General features: G+C 32.1%; 3 protein-coding genes across 4 annotated transcripts; 2 read left to right on the top strand and 1 right to left on the bottom strand.

The window, feature by feature from the left end:
* Window positions 1-542: 542 nt before the first annotated feature.
* On the top strand, window positions 543-1,731 carry LOC115442532. The gene is made up of 2 exons (XM_030167583.2): window positions 543-1,016; window positions 1,108-1,731. The coding sequence occupies exons 1-2, from the start codon at window positions 796-798 to the stop codon at window positions 1,472-1,474; spliced, it is 588 nt and encodes a 195-aa protein (XP_030023443.1). The 5' UTR covers window positions 543-795; the 3' UTR covers window positions 1,475-1,731.
* A 1,364-nt stretch (window positions 1,732-3,095) lies between these two features.
* LOC115442529 (eukaryotic translation initiation factor 3 subunit G) lies at window positions 3,096-5,872 on the bottom strand. Its single transcript, XM_030167579.2, has 6 exons — window positions 5,707-5,872; window positions 5,230-5,418; window positions 4,788-4,952; window positions 3,982-4,105; window positions 3,393-3,607; window positions 3,096-3,311 (listed from the first exon to the last, which is right to left on the bottom strand). Exons 2-6 carry the CDS (start codon window positions 5,416-5,418, stop codon window positions 3,168-3,170), a joined length of 837 nt encoding a protein of 278 aa, XP_030023439.1. The 5' UTR covers window positions 5,707-5,872; the 3' UTR covers window positions 3,096-3,167.
* A 2,700-nt stretch (window positions 5,873-8,572) lies between these two features.
* On the top strand, window positions 8,573-12,946 carry LOC115442537 (band 4.1-like protein 5). 2 transcript variants are annotated; one of them, XM_030167589.2, is made up of 2 exons: window positions 8,573-8,814; window positions 9,264-12,946. In XM_030167589.2, exon 2 carries the CDS (start codon window positions 9,282-9,284, stop codon window positions 11,298-11,300), a length of 2,019 nt encoding a protein of 672 aa, XP_030023449.1. In that variant the 5' UTR covers window positions 8,573-8,814; window positions 9,264-9,281; the 3' UTR covers window positions 11,301-12,946. The 2 variants fall into 2 exon arrangements, with proteins under 2 accessions (XP_030023449.1, XP_030023451.1); XM_030167591.2 differs by having other exon boundaries at window positions 8,677-8,814; window positions 9,267-12,946.
* Window positions 12,947-16,052: the final 3,106 nt, after the last annotated feature.

Here is a 16,052-nt window from a genome sequence, read left to right as displayed (position 1 = left end):
TCAGTGTTATCAACCCCATTCTAGAACAAAACACCAAGATTGCTTAATTGGAAAAAATATAACTCTCAAAAGTAAAAAACAAAACGCTAAAACAGAAACATTGAAGGTATACATAATAAGGTTACAATATGATCAAATTATGGATCCCGTAAAATACATTACATACAGTTGGGAATTCATTTTTAGACAATGTAATCGAAACAATTTCAATTATTTTATCACTGTCATAAGTTTTTATAATAAAACGATGAGTATATATTTTAATGATATTGATTTTATTTATTTCTTACTTTTGACAGCTGATTCTTGGCAACACTGGCACTGCTCAAATCTCAGGGTCAAATGTAGCAAGGCGTTACCAGCTTGAAAGACTTCCCGGCATAAATGGCGGGATGGGCGGATGGAAAACGAGTAGCAATAGGTTTGATGGCTGTCGGATTCGATTCGAATCACGAGAAATTGAAAATGTTTGCGGTTTTTGATTGCTTGTCATTGTAATGAGAATTTATTATTGGAAACACTGCTCTAAACTGTCATTTATCATATTGTCAAATGTCACTAGTTTATTTGTCTCTGATTGTCATGTCTTTATGAAACATTTCGATTTGGCTATCACTTTTTCGCGACATTGCCCAATAGTACACAATATCTATGATGACTAAAATTATAGTATAAATAACAACACAGTCTTTAACACTTGCCAAATAATGTGCAGCGACGTAACATTAATTGTGCCTGTACTAATTTAAAGTACAGAATTGAGAACACCAAATACACATCCAATCGTCGTATACAATGGATGTCCTAGAAAGGATCTATCAGAATATAAGAAGACATGTAGTAAATCTGCCGGTAAATGTACCCAAAACTGTGGATTATATCAACAAATCAGTAAATAGTGTGAAATTACCGCCATTTACGAGGGATAATGTATTGTACTACTATTTACCTTTGCAAGGTCTAGTTAGTTACACAACTTTGTCAGTCAGTGTAATGAACCCACATTTAATGGTCAGGTATGTAAGTAAATCATAGTAGGTTATTAAAAGTATATTCAATGTATTTCTGACAACCTACTGATACTACAATATTTGCATATATTTACAGATTGTTTCCACAGCGAGATGTAACTGACGTGTTATTCTTGAGTGCTGGTGGTGGCGCCGGCTTGTGGCTGTGGGCAAGGCCACATATGGCCGCTGCTGCTCCGGCTCGTCGATTTTCGTGGGCATTCCTTGGTGGCTGCCTTTGGCCCTTGGGCTCTATATTCTTATGGGCTATTCTCAGAAGTTCGGTTGGGCAAAAACCCATGATAGGCACAGTACTTGGTATTACAACAGGGGCTATGCTTACTAATATTGCTTTAGATTACTTTCATTATGTTGAGCTTATGTTTTGTGGTGAATTGCATTTACCTGAAGAAACCTATAGCCCCAATAGTGATGATGAGAAGTATGACATTGATATTAATTAATTTATTGCCCATCTGCCATGGCAATGTAATCATATTAATAAGTAAATGAGAAAATGTTTTTCCTGTTTATGCATATTATTTGGTGGCAGTTAGTATTAACACAAAAGTTAAAAAATATATTCTGTTCTTTGCACCTTATGTAGTGGTATGTTGTTAATATTCTCTAGTCTTTCACTGAATGCTTTGAATAAATGATGTATAGTCTTGGAAAAAATTCTTAATAACCTAACTTTGAATATATTATTAAGCTTTCAAAATATTGTATTTTATTACACCCAAGTACATGAGCACTGTCCGGAACAAGTTACAATAAAAAACACTGAATGAACCACAGAGGTTTTGTTATCGTTTATCATATACAAATACCCGCGCGATTTTTATTTGATAAAAGAATGTAAATTAAATTATGTAAAATGTTCTCGAGTGGAGACTGCATACCAGCAAGTGCAGTGTTGGACGGCCACCTGCAAGATGGAGAGACGACTTGATAAAGGTTGCAGGAACACGCTGAATGCAGAGCACTTTCGGCAGATCCTTCTGGGGAATCTTTGGGGGAGGCCTATGTTCAGCAGTGGACTTGTATGTAACTAATGATGATGGTGGTTATATGTAGTACCTACTATAGAGTATAGCAGATGCACCTCCCTAAAAATAATCTTGGCGGCGCCCATACCCAAGCACAAAACAAATTTGACTCAATATAGAATATATTATTCAATAATGTAATTTACTAAGGGGCTATGACCACCATTTGCGAAAACCTGATCAGAATAAATGGACACTTGGCTATAATCATTTAAAAATAACAGAACTAGGAGGCAAGTATAAAATTACATGTTCACATAGATATCAAATTACAACCATGCTCAAAGGTATGTTATTTAAGTACTTATTTAAAAATAGTACTTATGACGGACTTGCTCCTCTTAAAGTTAAGTTAAATGTTCTAAAAATATAAATAATTATAATAATTATAATTCTCTTTGATTATAATACAAAATACTCCGCCCCATCTGTCTGCCTGTCTGATAAACTCAAAAACTACCCATTTGGTATGGAGGTAGTTTGAGACTCTGAAAAGGACATACGCTACGTGCTATCCCAGGAAAATATATAGCGGGACTTTTTCAATGATTATTTATAAATTTGCTATGTGGGAACATCTCGCTAGATCCTTTACGCACCCTTTTACTAATTTATAATAACACCCTTAATTGAATACCTCCCTCGCAGTGTCCAGTGTCCATGTAGGCACACCCCTGCTACACCTGCAGTACCACATATGCAGTTTGTACATACCCACTAGTAGACTTTTGACCTTTTTTTGTGTTGACCAGCCGCCAATCATATAACTATTGTGTGTGAACTTAGTTCCGTCGAAGAAAGACCCTTATTTATTATAAAAAGCTGTTTTTTAAAAACAATAGGACCTGGGATTTTTTTTTAAGTTCTTATTTCAGATTTTGAGAAACAAGCAAAAAATTATAAGTAAATAGAATAGGAATAAAGAAACATACGTGGATTTTCGTAGTTTTACCTATATAATATCATTAAAATGTATGTTGCAGGTGTACTCGAACTTAAATAACACAAAGGTATGAACTAAAATGACAGTTGCAAATAAAATTAACAGTATTTTATTCAAATTTTAATCAAAATTTTCAAGCAGTACAACATAGAAAATTTTATGTAGCTAGTTATTTTGAGGGGGTTTTGACCATTCCACATTCAGAATAAGATGGTCATAACCATATCCATTGAGAGTTTGAATGGCTTTTGCAGCATCAGCACGGAATTTGAAATGAACATAGGCAAACCCTTTGCAATGTCCAGTACTCTGAAATAAAAGAAGGTGCACTGTTAAGCACAGTAATCTTAAATATAAATAAATACAGTTTGGTAACAAATTTACATTTACCTTTTCCTTAGCAAGGTACAATTTCTGAATAGGTCCAAACCCTTTCACAAGATCTTCAAGATCAGCTTCAACAGCAAAGTTACTGAGATTGGAAATTCTTATGGCAGCAACGTCATCACGACGCGCGCCTGGCGGCTCACGACCCGTTCCGCGACCAGCACCGCCATCTCGCAAATATGGTGCCACATATTTATTTGTCGTGGAGGATTTGGCCTCTGAAAAATAATTACAAATTTTAATGGCAATGCCTTGCTGGCATTGAACTGGACTCCTTGTCTTTAAATGTTAGATAATAAATATAATTTTCTACCTAATTTATCCCATTTAACCCTGAGTTTAAGGCAAAACACCTTTTCAAGGGTTTTATAGAAATTATTAATTTTTTTATGATTGGCTGCCTGTCAGACATCAACCCCGTTCTGAAGACTGCAGGATGTGAAATATTGTTCTAGTCAACTCTGATTAGTGTCGCCCAACCTGGGGATGTAACCAACCACCTCCCAATTCCCATATTTATTTATTAATAATTTGCACTAGGTCATAGGTGACGAAGTGATGTTTAGAATAAGTACAATTGGTGTCTACTTGCCTGCTGCTTTAGCAGCTTCGGTGGCCTTCGCTTGAGCAATTTGAGTGTGCTTGAATGGGCAACTCAGAGTCATGTGGTCTCCTTGACAAATACGACACTTGAAGATCACACTATTGGTTTGTGGCTGTAATAAAAATTATTAATAAGACAATATAATTATTCAAATGAGGTGCAAGTATTATGGCAAGGATCTAAACATTGCATTAAGATTGTTTTTTTTTTTATTAGATACATAATTCTGCTGCTACTACAAAGATTATTTTAACTAGATAATTTTTCTTATGCCACTACTGATGAGTACTGGGATAAGAAACTATATGTTATAAATGTGAAAGTTTGTGAAATTGTTTGGATGTGTGTTAGAAGTAAATCCAGAAATTACTAAACTGATTTGGGTGTAATTTGGCACACAGATATTTCAAGACTTGGATTAGCTGTTATAGATAACCTTTTAACCTGGTATTTATTTTATGAATTAAATGTATAAAACTTTAATGTGATTTATTAATATTTGATGCTGGCATCATACAAATGGTCCTGTGGACAGTTACAATGATACAGGGATTATTATAGTGGGTAAGGTTTCTCACAAAGCAATGCGATAAGTAATAACTAATCTGTACTAATATATAAAGCAGATAATAATCTCAAGAAGTGCTGAAACAAATTAGTATTTTTTTTGCACTAATAAGACTCCCTTTTACTCCTAACTGCTATAGACTACTTTTTATTCTGGAAAAATATTTAACTTGGAATTTTTCTTTCATACAGCAAGCCAAAGTTAGTTTGATATAAATGTTTTATACCTTCAAGCCATCTAATTCACCATCATCAGGACGCTGGCTTTCCTCCTTGCTTGTGATGAACTGCATGAAAACATCTTCAGACACATTGGTTGTGGCAGGATTGGGACCAGGCTTATCATTGGCGGAGTCACCAAACTTGCTCCAAGTCTTGCGTTTAGCAATACTCTACAAAATTTTATATGATTTAAATTTAACAATATAAATTAACATAACAAATATTACAAATTAAAAATAAGAATACTAGAATATATTATAACCAGTTAGATTTGCATAATTATTATGCTTATACATAATGTGATGTTTGGTCTGCAGTCTCTTGTATTACTTATAACCGTATTATGTTACTAAACAATCATTTGCATCAGAGTTCCAAACTTCTTTTATTTTATGTGATAAGAGAATACTATTTTCTAATATTTGATAAAAAATATTTTTACATTACCTTTGAAACCACCCTCTTTTCAATTTTGTATGTGCGCACAATTTTAACCTTCTTGTTGTCATTATCATATTTGTATTCAGTTACTATCTTCAATCCATTTTCGACTACTTCTGAAGGTGGTGGAAGAGCTCCTTGATCGATCTCTACTTCGTCAGCCCAAGAGGACTGAATTTCATCAGCAACCGGCATCTGAATAAATGAAAATACAACTTTCAACAAGTACTATGCATGGTGGTATTACAAATGATTGCCATATTGACGTCACTTATAATTTTATACAGGATTTGTATACATCCTATTCAACAGGAAAACATTTCTTTTATGAAGCTAAAAGAATTTTAAAACATTAAAGTAAAAAGTCTAAATGAGGTATAAAAACGTAGAGAATGACGACAAAAAATAAGTTTTGGTTATAAAATGTGAACATAATAAAATATGTTACAATTGGATATAAAATAATGGTAAATTGATACATACGACAGGATATTGTGATTATTTGTTGCTTTCCTATGAAGTCCTGAAAATACTCCAGTTTTTTTAGGTTTAATTGACAGTATGAAAGCCCTGACTTGGCCTGCCAACAACAGAAAAGAACGAATGAAATATGAATATGTATAGCGAGAATGAATGAATATTTATGAATCACCTCTTCTCGTAGGGATAGGCAAGTGAATTAAATAACAGTATTTATCTTTTGTTGTAAAAAGAATATTCGATACTAGGATTTTTTTATGTTGTTACTATTTTAATCAAAACATGTATATTAAAATTCAAAGAATTATAGACATAATATTGCTATTGGCTCTGTATATTATTGTCATAGGGCTGGAATCTAACATAGATAAATTGGCTAATAGTTTGTTATATTTATAATCTATATTTGTGAAGGTCCACTTAAACCTCATCTGTGGTGGTTAAGGCCTTCGGTCTTTGCCAATGTTGCCAGACTAAACTTTACAATACAGTTTTCCGTATTTTTTGTGAGCCGATTGTATAAAAATTTTAACTTACGCTTTTACTTCAATTTAAAATGATAAATAAAACAACTTAAACGAAATCTTCGAAAAAAATCTAGAATCCACTCACAAAAAAGGAAGACTCGGTTTATAGTAAAATTGTTTTATCTACACATATTATTATGATTAATTAAATCTTTTTATATTTCATAATTTGAATCTACTTAAATTTCTTAATTTTTCCGCCATTCAGTCTTATTTACCTACTTTCAGGGCCGTAGCTGGGAGGGGGGCATTGTTGGGCAATGCCCTACCATAAAATACTAATGCCCTACCTTAATAATCAAATACATTTTATATAAGGTCAGTCGGGGGAAGTGCGCCATAAAATTTTCATAGCTGGATTCAATGCAAAATAATTTCTTTTTGTGCTGACTTAAGAATGTAATTTTATTAATTTAAGAATATTTGGTATTTTGTGTTAACAACCTATAGCCATTCAAGGAAATCGGACCATAAATTAATAATATTTTGCTCAAAGTAAAAAATGGTAGTAGGCGCACTTGCCTCCGGAAATGGGGTAAGTGCGCCTGTGTAAAAAAAAACGCCAATATGAAACATTATAAAGAAAACACTCACTTTAGTCCATAGAGAAATAAGTTTTACTCGCCTTGCTCTTGGATAATTTTTAATCACTCAATATTACAACAAACTATGGCTGTCAAATCAAATTCGGGGTAAGTGCGCCATATATATGTAAATCAGGGCTTGAAAACATTTTAGATTTTTTTTGATATATAATTTTTTGCTACGTTAGAGTTTTGTGTGCGGATATGTTGGAATAAAAAATGGTAGCCCTAATATAAAAATCCATTTTATTTCTAAAAACTAAAAAAACATACAAAAATGTAGGAATTAACAATTTTGAATGCGTTATAACTCAATTACTTAGAATTTGGCCTTATGACATTTGATATGTTTTAGCTGCATTATATCCAGATAACGTGCCTGATCGAACAGTTGCAACCTATTCACGTAAAGTTGCACTAGACCAAGGTATTTCAGTTTTTCTTTTGTAAAAACAAATTAACTAATACGCCCTTTTATTTAAGTCGGCTCAAAACAAAATACCTTGAGTACAAAAAAATCTGCTGTTAAGTATAACATTTTAATAATAATTACTCATATTAGTAAAACTTATTCTCAAAAAAGGTTGGTTATATATGGATCAGGGGCAAGTGCGCCATACGACTATTAACTGTGGCGCACTTGCCCTACTCGACAATTTTAGGTACATTTTTTCGCATTGCTAAAAAATCCTTTATTTTAGTATATATAAATAAAATTCAGGCAGGAAGTTAAAATAAAAGGTTTAAACTATGTATTCACCTTACTGGTTTACAGAAATATGTTAAATATCTTGAAATATTTGATGTTATCTTTCACGGGGTCATCTCGGTTTACAGGTCTAAATGACACTTAAAAATAAAATGGCGAATAAATCGTATTAAAATGAACATAGCCATTTATGTTTTTAGTGGAACTGTATTTCAGTTAGTAGCATAGATGTAAGATTGCGGTAATTGTATAACATCAATAGTTCTCGATTTTTTTAGGGTAGGTGCACTTACCCCGTCGGCGCACTTGCCCCACCTGACCTTATAACTACTCAATCAAAATATATAGAGAAGCGTGTTTTTTATTTCACGATTTGGAAGTTGGTCCCATAGAAAAAGTTATTGGTACTTATTGATGGGTGGAATAACCCCCTTCTGTGATTTAAAGGAATTTTGTTACACTCTGTATATACTTATGTTCACAAGTCAAAAAAGCCAAAAATCGATTGATCAGATCAGATTAAGTAACATTTTTACTTCCGCCTTAGCTATAACCACAGCTGCCCTACTTTAAATTCAAGTCTGGATACGGCCTTGTCTACTTTACGGATACCCTCTCCAAATTGGCAGATGCCATGCCCATCCCGGTAACATAACAGAAGCGCAATGCTTATGGCCCATCTACCCTTGGATATCATTGTAGTCGAACTATCCTGTATATTACATAGAATATAGTTTAATATTTTTTATTTATTATAATATTATAATTTCATGACTGGTTTTGGTGTGATACTTCAATGGCAATTTAAGCAGACAGACAAAAAAAATACTTTCTATGACTGATACATCGCGTCTCTCAGTTTTGTTTCCAACAAAATTCAATGTAGAGATTCAGAATATCTATGATTATAATATTATAATATTATGATGCACATGTTATTACGTATAATACTTATACAATTGTTGAATGTTATTATTTTCGTATCAATCATCGTCTTTTGAATTTTAAAAAAGTTCATCACCAGAGGGACTTCTTTCATATTCATTCATCACATCTCATGGAAATAGATAGAATTCACAAGAAGATTTTTAGACACAATTCGGCATTTTAGAAGGTTGTATCTTTTTGCGTATTTTTCACGAAATTCTTATCGGCAACATTGGACTGATTGCCTAGCTCTTGCCTCTTGCAAAGTTGCAAGTTGCAACACACATTAAAGTTTGGCACTTGATAACTTTTTGTTTATTGTACTTGTGGTTGTAGTTAAAAAGTTCATACAGTTCAATCACTGGTAAGTTTACACATTTTTTGTTAAAATACGTCATTTGTTAAGTATTAACTAATTAATGTAGTGTTTATCACAAGTTCGTGTCCGTTTATAATCAAGTTTTAATACCTTGGTTGCTATTGGTTGGCATTTAAGCTTGTAAGTATGTAAGACATTTACCAAGTTCGACCCACCCTAACTTAAAATTCTGAATTTCGTTTACATAATTTATTTATAGTTGAATATTCGAATATTCTAACAGTGTAAATAAATTATTGGGTATGTGTACATTATGAGATAATTTAATTAGTGTTGCTATAATTATGAGATTTTTTGCCTTTATTAGTGATTCATATTACTATAAACATGGTATTTATAGTTAGTTATCCCTTAGGGATAATTAACTTTGTAAAATAAATTATGTTTTCGTCTTTTTTTTTTATTAGTACATACTGATTAAGTATATGTTTCAGAAGTTGGAACAGTTCAAAATGCTACGATTTCTGAGTAGAAGAGGTCGTTCTTCCAGTCAAAATCGCAATAAACAAGCACAAAAGTCCTCAAGCAACAAAAATTTAATACAATGCAAGGTAATGTTACTTGATGAAACTGATTTATCTATTAATCTGTCTAAAAAAGCTAGTGCTGCTGACCTTTATGAGCAAGTTTTTTATTCATTAGATTTGATAGAAAAAGATTACTTTGGACTTCAATTCACTGACACAAACAATGTAAAACATTGGTTGGATCCAACTAAAACTATTAAAAAACAAGTGAAAATTGGACCGCCATACACATTGAGATTAAAGGTAAAGTTCTATTCATCAGAGCCAAACAATTTGCGAGAGGAACTTACAAGATATCAATTCTTCTTGCAATTGAAAAGGGATATCTTAGAAAGCAAACTGGAATGCCCTCATCCTACTGCAGTGGAACTTGCTGCATTGGCACTTCAATCTGAACTGGGAGATTTTGATGAAACAATCCATACACCTGCTACAGTTTCGGAATTCAGGTTTGTGCCCAACCAAACCGAAGAAATGGAGATTGAGATATTGGAAGAATATAAAAAATATAAAGGTCTTACTCCTGCACAGGCTGAAGTCAACTATTTGAATAAAGCTAAATGGCTAGAAATGTATGGTGTTGACATGCACATTGTTTTAGGAAAAGATGGGTGTGAGTATCATCTAGGATTAACACCTACAGGTATACTGGTATTTGAAGGTCCCCAGAAAATTGGCCTCTTTTTCTGGCCTAAAATAAGTAAACTAGACTTCAAGAAAAAGAAATTGACTCTTGTAGTTGTTGAAGATGATGATCAAGGCCGTGAACAGGAACATACATTTGTATTTCGTTTGCATAATGAAAAAGCCTGTAAACATCTTTGGAAATGTGCTGTAGAACACCACACCTTCTTCCGATTGAGAGCACCAGTAAAGGGACCATCTGCTAGACAAAACTTCTTTAGAATGGGTTCCAGGTTCCAATACTCAGGAAAAACTGAATATCAAACAACACAACAAAATCGTGCTCGCCGCACTGTGCAATTTGAAAGGAGACCAAGTCAAAGGTTTGCTAGAAGACAAAGTCATGTTTTGAGAGAAAGAGAGAAACAAAATAATGCAACTAAGGCTGAAGCTCCTGCACAAGTAGAACCAAGTAATGAAACACCAAGCACATCTTTTGATACTACAACTTTGGTCCCTGATGCCAACACATTGTCACGTAAGAGTAGTGCCAAGTCACAAAAGTCAACACTCATGGAGAGTGATACTAAGTTGGCAGATGTTGGTGAACATTCATCTTCTAAGAATCTCCTTAATGAAGATCCACCTGAGGAAGTTTTGATGTCTAAAGAGGATGCTATCAGCAATAAAGTGCTCTTTAAAGTGGATAAACCTTTTGTGGAGGAAAAGAAAAATAATTTGACTCAACTTGTTATTAACAAACCTTCATGCAACTGTTCTCCTGTTAGTGAATCTAATCCATTGAATGATTTATTAATGAGTCTAGTGAAAGAGAAATTAAATAATGAAGATTCTAAAAATGAAGTTAAAAGAGATCAGTTGGACTCTGGAACTGATAAAGAAATACCAAACAACCAAGCTAAATGCTTTTTGTCATCTAATAAAACACTTCCACCTGGGCAACTCAAATGTAACAACATCCTAAAGGCCCGAGAAAATGAAGTTAAGATTATCAATGAGTCTACAAACATTAATCTAGCTTTACCTTCCACACCTTCTCCAAAGATATTGAATGAACCCCCAGCATTGACAGCTAACAATTCACAATATGTGTCTATTGTAGTGGTGGAACCACCTCACAATCAAGCAAAAACAATACCCAAGCCTGCAGAAAAAACTGAAGATATCACACCTAAATCTCAGCCAATTTCATCTCTGTCACCTTGGCTTGTCACTTCTGAACCAAGTTCCCCCTCAGGCATTGGTGAGAAGGAGATAACTATTATACACCGCAAGTCTGTGATAACCACACAATTGTGAGTTGAGTATGGAGCATACAATATGTTACTGTAAAAGTACACAACTTTAGATTTGCTAAAATGACAGCTTTTATATTTTACATTTTATATAGGTGTTAGAGTTTATTGTAGTGCCTTATTCTGTGCAACTCTAATTTTCTCATTTCATGGGGTGCTCTAAAGTTATTATGTAACTTAAGATTAGTGGCCTCTGCTTAAAATCTGAGTAACTTAAATATTCTACATATTTAGCTACAGGTATTTACTTTACTTTTCTCTCACTTTCAAAGTTTCTTTAGAAACCTAAAGTGAGATGATGCCACTATCCACACGAGATTTTCGCTACGGCTGCTGCAATTATTTTTGCAGCTTCTAAGGTGATACAAAAATCTACTTAGATCAATTTATGATAACATTTGTTGCTTCTAATTACTTATGTAGTTATAGAAACTTTATTAAGGGACCAGATAGTTGAACTTATTATATACTTAGTAAAATAATGATATATTTTTACATTCCATTTCTATATTTACAACATGTACTTAATGAACTATAAGACTGGGATATTTTTGTCACATAAAACAACGCCGTCCTTTCAGCCTCATTTTATCGTACTTAGTATTTCAAATCATCATTCAAGGTACAATCATATTATAATTTTAATATCAGTATTATTGAATTCATCAAATTAAATTACGTTATGTGCCATAAATTCACATTGAAACTAGAAAATGTTTGTATTGATTCATTTACATTATAGTAATTATGTGATTCAATTAATTATGTTATGAATTTGGACACGTTTTTCATATATTAAGTTTCCTATTAATTTTATTATGTTTGACTTAGTATTTGTTCAGCAACCCAATTTGCAGAGCTTATGAGATTTGTGTACGCTTCGCTGATTTCAAACATTAAGTTAGTACCGTCAAGCTCATAATTATCGTAGTTGGAATATCTAACGAATTTATCCATCACAAACATTGTAACGCTTGCATTTGGACTAAGGATATCTATTATACATGGACACTTACTACATGTGCATCAATGTTCGTCAAGGTTATTTTTGTCACGTGAAAGAATAGATTTATCTATCATCACATTGGTTACAAAAGCGCCAAGCTCCTCTGACTCATTTCTTGAATCGATAAATCGAAATCATTTGTGTATTACCCAATCCAAATTCTTAATGTTGACAGAATCGTATAAACAATTCCGTCAAAGACCTGTTTGAAGAGCATAAGGCTTTAATTTAGGCCATATTAAATTGCTTCGACCTGGGCATTAAGTTCAGGATCTCACCGATTTTATAGGCAAAATAGGATAGATCGATGAGGAGATTATCTATTTGCAGATAAGCTACTCTTCCGCGTCTTTACAATATCCTTGCAGTTTATTCCGCCTAAAATATAACAGAATAATACTTCCTATATTAAAACTGTTTACTATGTACTTAATATCCAATTTATTCTTCCAAAATATGTAACAATTATGTTTAATTTAGCAATAATTATCCAATTACATATCCGTGTAATATAATATATGAACTTTTATATTTTATAAACTCTATATCTATGCACGTACAATCACTTAATTAATGATTGATTCCAACATATGATTATGTGCTCGGTTTTGCCCGCGTGATTAAGTTTTTCAGTGTTAATAAAACCACTATGACGGATCACTGTTATTTAATTTGATATCTTAAACATAAACTTAAAGAACTACATTATTGTGGCTGCTCGCCGGCAGCCCGTGACAGGAAGAAGGAAGTGGAGGCGTGTTGCCACAAAAACAAATTAAATTACATATTAACAAATGTTACCCTAAACAAATATAAATGTACCCATTCAACATGCCTCCTTACATTTATATTTTAACTAAATCATATCATACACTACTCATATCAAGACAATAGCTCTATAAACATTACCTTCAGTATAACATATTAATTGTAACTTATTTTTTTTTTGTTTTTTTTTTTTTTATATTACAATTATCATCTTTCAATTTAAACCAATATTTATCTCAACATAATATCCATCTGAAAGATAAATTACTTTTACAACAACTTTAACATATCTCTAAATTTATTAAATTTATTACTTCCCAATGGTTTTGTTAAAATGTCAGCTATATTTTGATCAGATGCAATTTTTATAACATCAATTAAACCAATTTTAACACTTTCATGAACAAAATGATAATGAACTTCAATATGTTTTGAATTTTTTGTGAAATTTCCGTATTTAGCAATAATTTGAGCTCCAATATTATCTTCATATATTTTTACAGGTTTACAATCTTTCTGACAAATCTCATTAATTAAACAAACTATAAATTCAATTTCAGTAACAGCTTCTGACAGCGCAATGTATTCAGCAAATGTAGATGACTTTGTTACACAATTTTGTTTCTTTGATTTCCAAAATATTACATTCCCAAACAGTCTAATTACAAATCCTGTTGTTGATTTCCTACTGACAATATCTCCTGCAAAATCTGCATCTACATAACAATCTAACATATCAGAATTTATATTCATGTTATAAATTAATTTTATATGTTTTGTTAAGTAAAGATATTTAAGTACTCGCAAAGCATATTTAAAATGTGTCTCATTATAGCAATTTTGGAATCTACTCAAATAATTAACACTGAACGATATATCTGGTCTTGTACCTGAACTAATATATAAAAGTGCTCCAATTAAATTTCTATATTTTACATTCTCATTTATATTACAGTTTTCTAGTTTAAGATTTACTTCCATTGGTGTAGTATATAACTTTGTATTTATTATATTATAACGCTTAGCTAATGATTCTATATATGATTCCTGACTCAGTGTCATGGTCTTATTCTTTTTATAATCATAATCAATATGTATTCCAATGTATTCTTTAACTTTACCCATATCCTTCATAGTAAATTTACTTAACAGTTTGTTTTTAATATTACTCATTACCTTTTCATCTTTACAACATATTAACAAATCATCAACATATAACAAAATGTATACACTCACATTAGTATCCAATTTAAAATATAAACAAAAGTCATATTTACTTCTCTGAAATCCAAGACTAGTTAAAAACTTATTGACACATTCATACCAAGCCCGAGGGCTTTCTTTTAAACCATATAATGTTTTATTTAATTTATAAACTCTATCAGTGCCATCATCATAACCAATTGGCTGGTTTACATAAACTTCAGATAAAATTTTACCATTTAAAAAAGCAGTTTCAACATCCATCTGATGTATATTAAGATTATTTTGACAACAATAAGACAATAACAATTTTAAAGTTTGCATTTTAGCAACGGGTGAATATATATCATCAATAAAATCTTTTTGTTGAAAACCTCTTACTACTAACCTAGCTTTAAATTTATTTTCGGCTTTCTTTCTGTATATCCATTTCACATCTAAAGGCTGTTTGTCTGCTGGTTTACTTACAAGTCTCCAGGTCTCATTTTTTGCCAAACTGTTCATCTCACGATTCATAGCCTCAGTCCATTCTTTTGCTTCATCGCTAGTTATTGCCTCCTGAAAATTATCTGGAATCATAGCATCACAATAGTTAACAGTTATACAATAATAACCAAATTCTTCATCAAACCGAGTTGGTGGCTTGATTTTACGTCGATTTCTTGTTTCAATTACTTTATTATCATCATAACTTTCATTTGTTTCAGCATTCAAATCTTCATTAATTTTCTCATTATTTTCTTCTGCATTAGTCTCTTTCTTCTCTTCTATAATTTTCTCTTCCAATTTATTCGGCTGGCTATTACTTTTATCATTTTTCTCTTCTCTATTATCATCGAGACCAATACACATTACATCATCTTCAATTATATCACAATGTCTTGCTACAACTATTCTATTGTTTATTAATACTCTATATCCAACATCTGTATAGCCCATTAGTATGCCAAGCTCGGCTTTCCTGTCCCATTTACATTTTCTCTTTTCCTCTGGTGTTCTAACAAATACTTTACTTCCATATATCCTTAAATTTTCAATGCTTGGCCTTTGTTTGAAAAATATCTCATAAGGCGTCTTCCTTTCTATAGTGCCATTTGTTAATGTTCTATTCTTTAAATAAGCTGCGGCCATAACCACTTCAGGCCAAAATCTTTTATGCACTTTTGCCTCTGCCAATAGACATCTTGACATATCCATTATTGATCTATTGAACCTCTCTGCTGTGCCATTTAATTCATGCACATATGGCGGACAAGATTTAATCATAATTCCCTTTGATCTTGCAAAGTCAAACACTCTTTTATTAATGTATTCCTTTCCATTATCACATCTCAATTCTTTAATATTTTTCCCAGTTAAATTTTGTATCTCATTAACATACTGCATTAAACAATTATATACTTTATCTTTTGACGGAATACAATAAACTTTTGCCAACTTACTATAGTCATCTATAAAACTTAAGAAATATTTTTCACCATTAAAACCTGTAGTTCTGTGTGGCCCATTTAAATCTGTGTGTACAATTTCTAATATATCCTGTGCTTTGTTTTCTATTATTTTTAAATGGCAAGTTATGCATTTTATTTTCAATACATATAGCACATTTCATGTACTTACATTCAATCTCCTTTGGTAATCCTTTCAATAATTCACTTGTACACATAGTATTCAAATTGTTAAAGTTTATATGACCAAGCATCCTATGTAATTTCTCCTTCACTGTCATACTTGATTTCTTCACTAAATTAGCATGTAATGTACTTGCATTTATATAAC

The sequence above is a fragment of the Manduca sexta genome, chromosome 26, assembly GCF_014839805.1.
Source record: "Manduca sexta isolate Smith_Timp_Sample1 chromosome 26, JHU_Msex_v1.0, whole genome shotgun sequence".
Taxonomy (NCBI): domain Eukaryota; kingdom Metazoa; phylum Arthropoda; class Insecta; order Lepidoptera; family Sphingidae; genus Manduca; species Manduca sexta.
Note: the sequence above shows the minus strand (reverse complement) of the source record. Positions and strands in the feature narration are given on the sequence as shown.

Excerpts from the sequence above, each read along its gene's own strand:
- LOC115442532 (XM_030167583.2), top strand. The coding sequence starts at position 796 with ATGGATGTCCTAGAAAGGATCTATCAGAATATAAGAAGACATGTAGTA. Across the intron at positions 1,017-1,107 it reads AACCCACATTTAATGGTCAG|ATTGTTTCCACAGCGAGATG; the intron begins GTATGTAAGTAA and ends ATATATTTACAG.
- LOC115442529 (XM_030167579.2), bottom strand. The coding sequence starts at position 5,418 with ATGCCGGTTGCTGATGAAATTCAGTCCTCTTGGGCTGACGAAGTAGAG. Across the intron at positions 4,953-5,229 it reads AAAAGAGGGTGGTTTCAAAG|AGTATTGCTAAACGCAAGAC; the intron begins GTAATGTAAAAA and ends AAAATTTTGTAG. Across the intron at positions 3,608-3,981 it reads CGAAGCTGCTAAAGCAGCAG|AGGCCAAATCCTCCACGACA; the intron begins GCAAGTAGACAC and ends ATTATTTTTCAG.
- LOC115442537 (XM_030167589.2), top strand. The coding sequence starts at position 9,282 with ATGCTACGATTTCTGAGTAGAAGAGGTCGTTCTTCCAGTCAAAATCGC.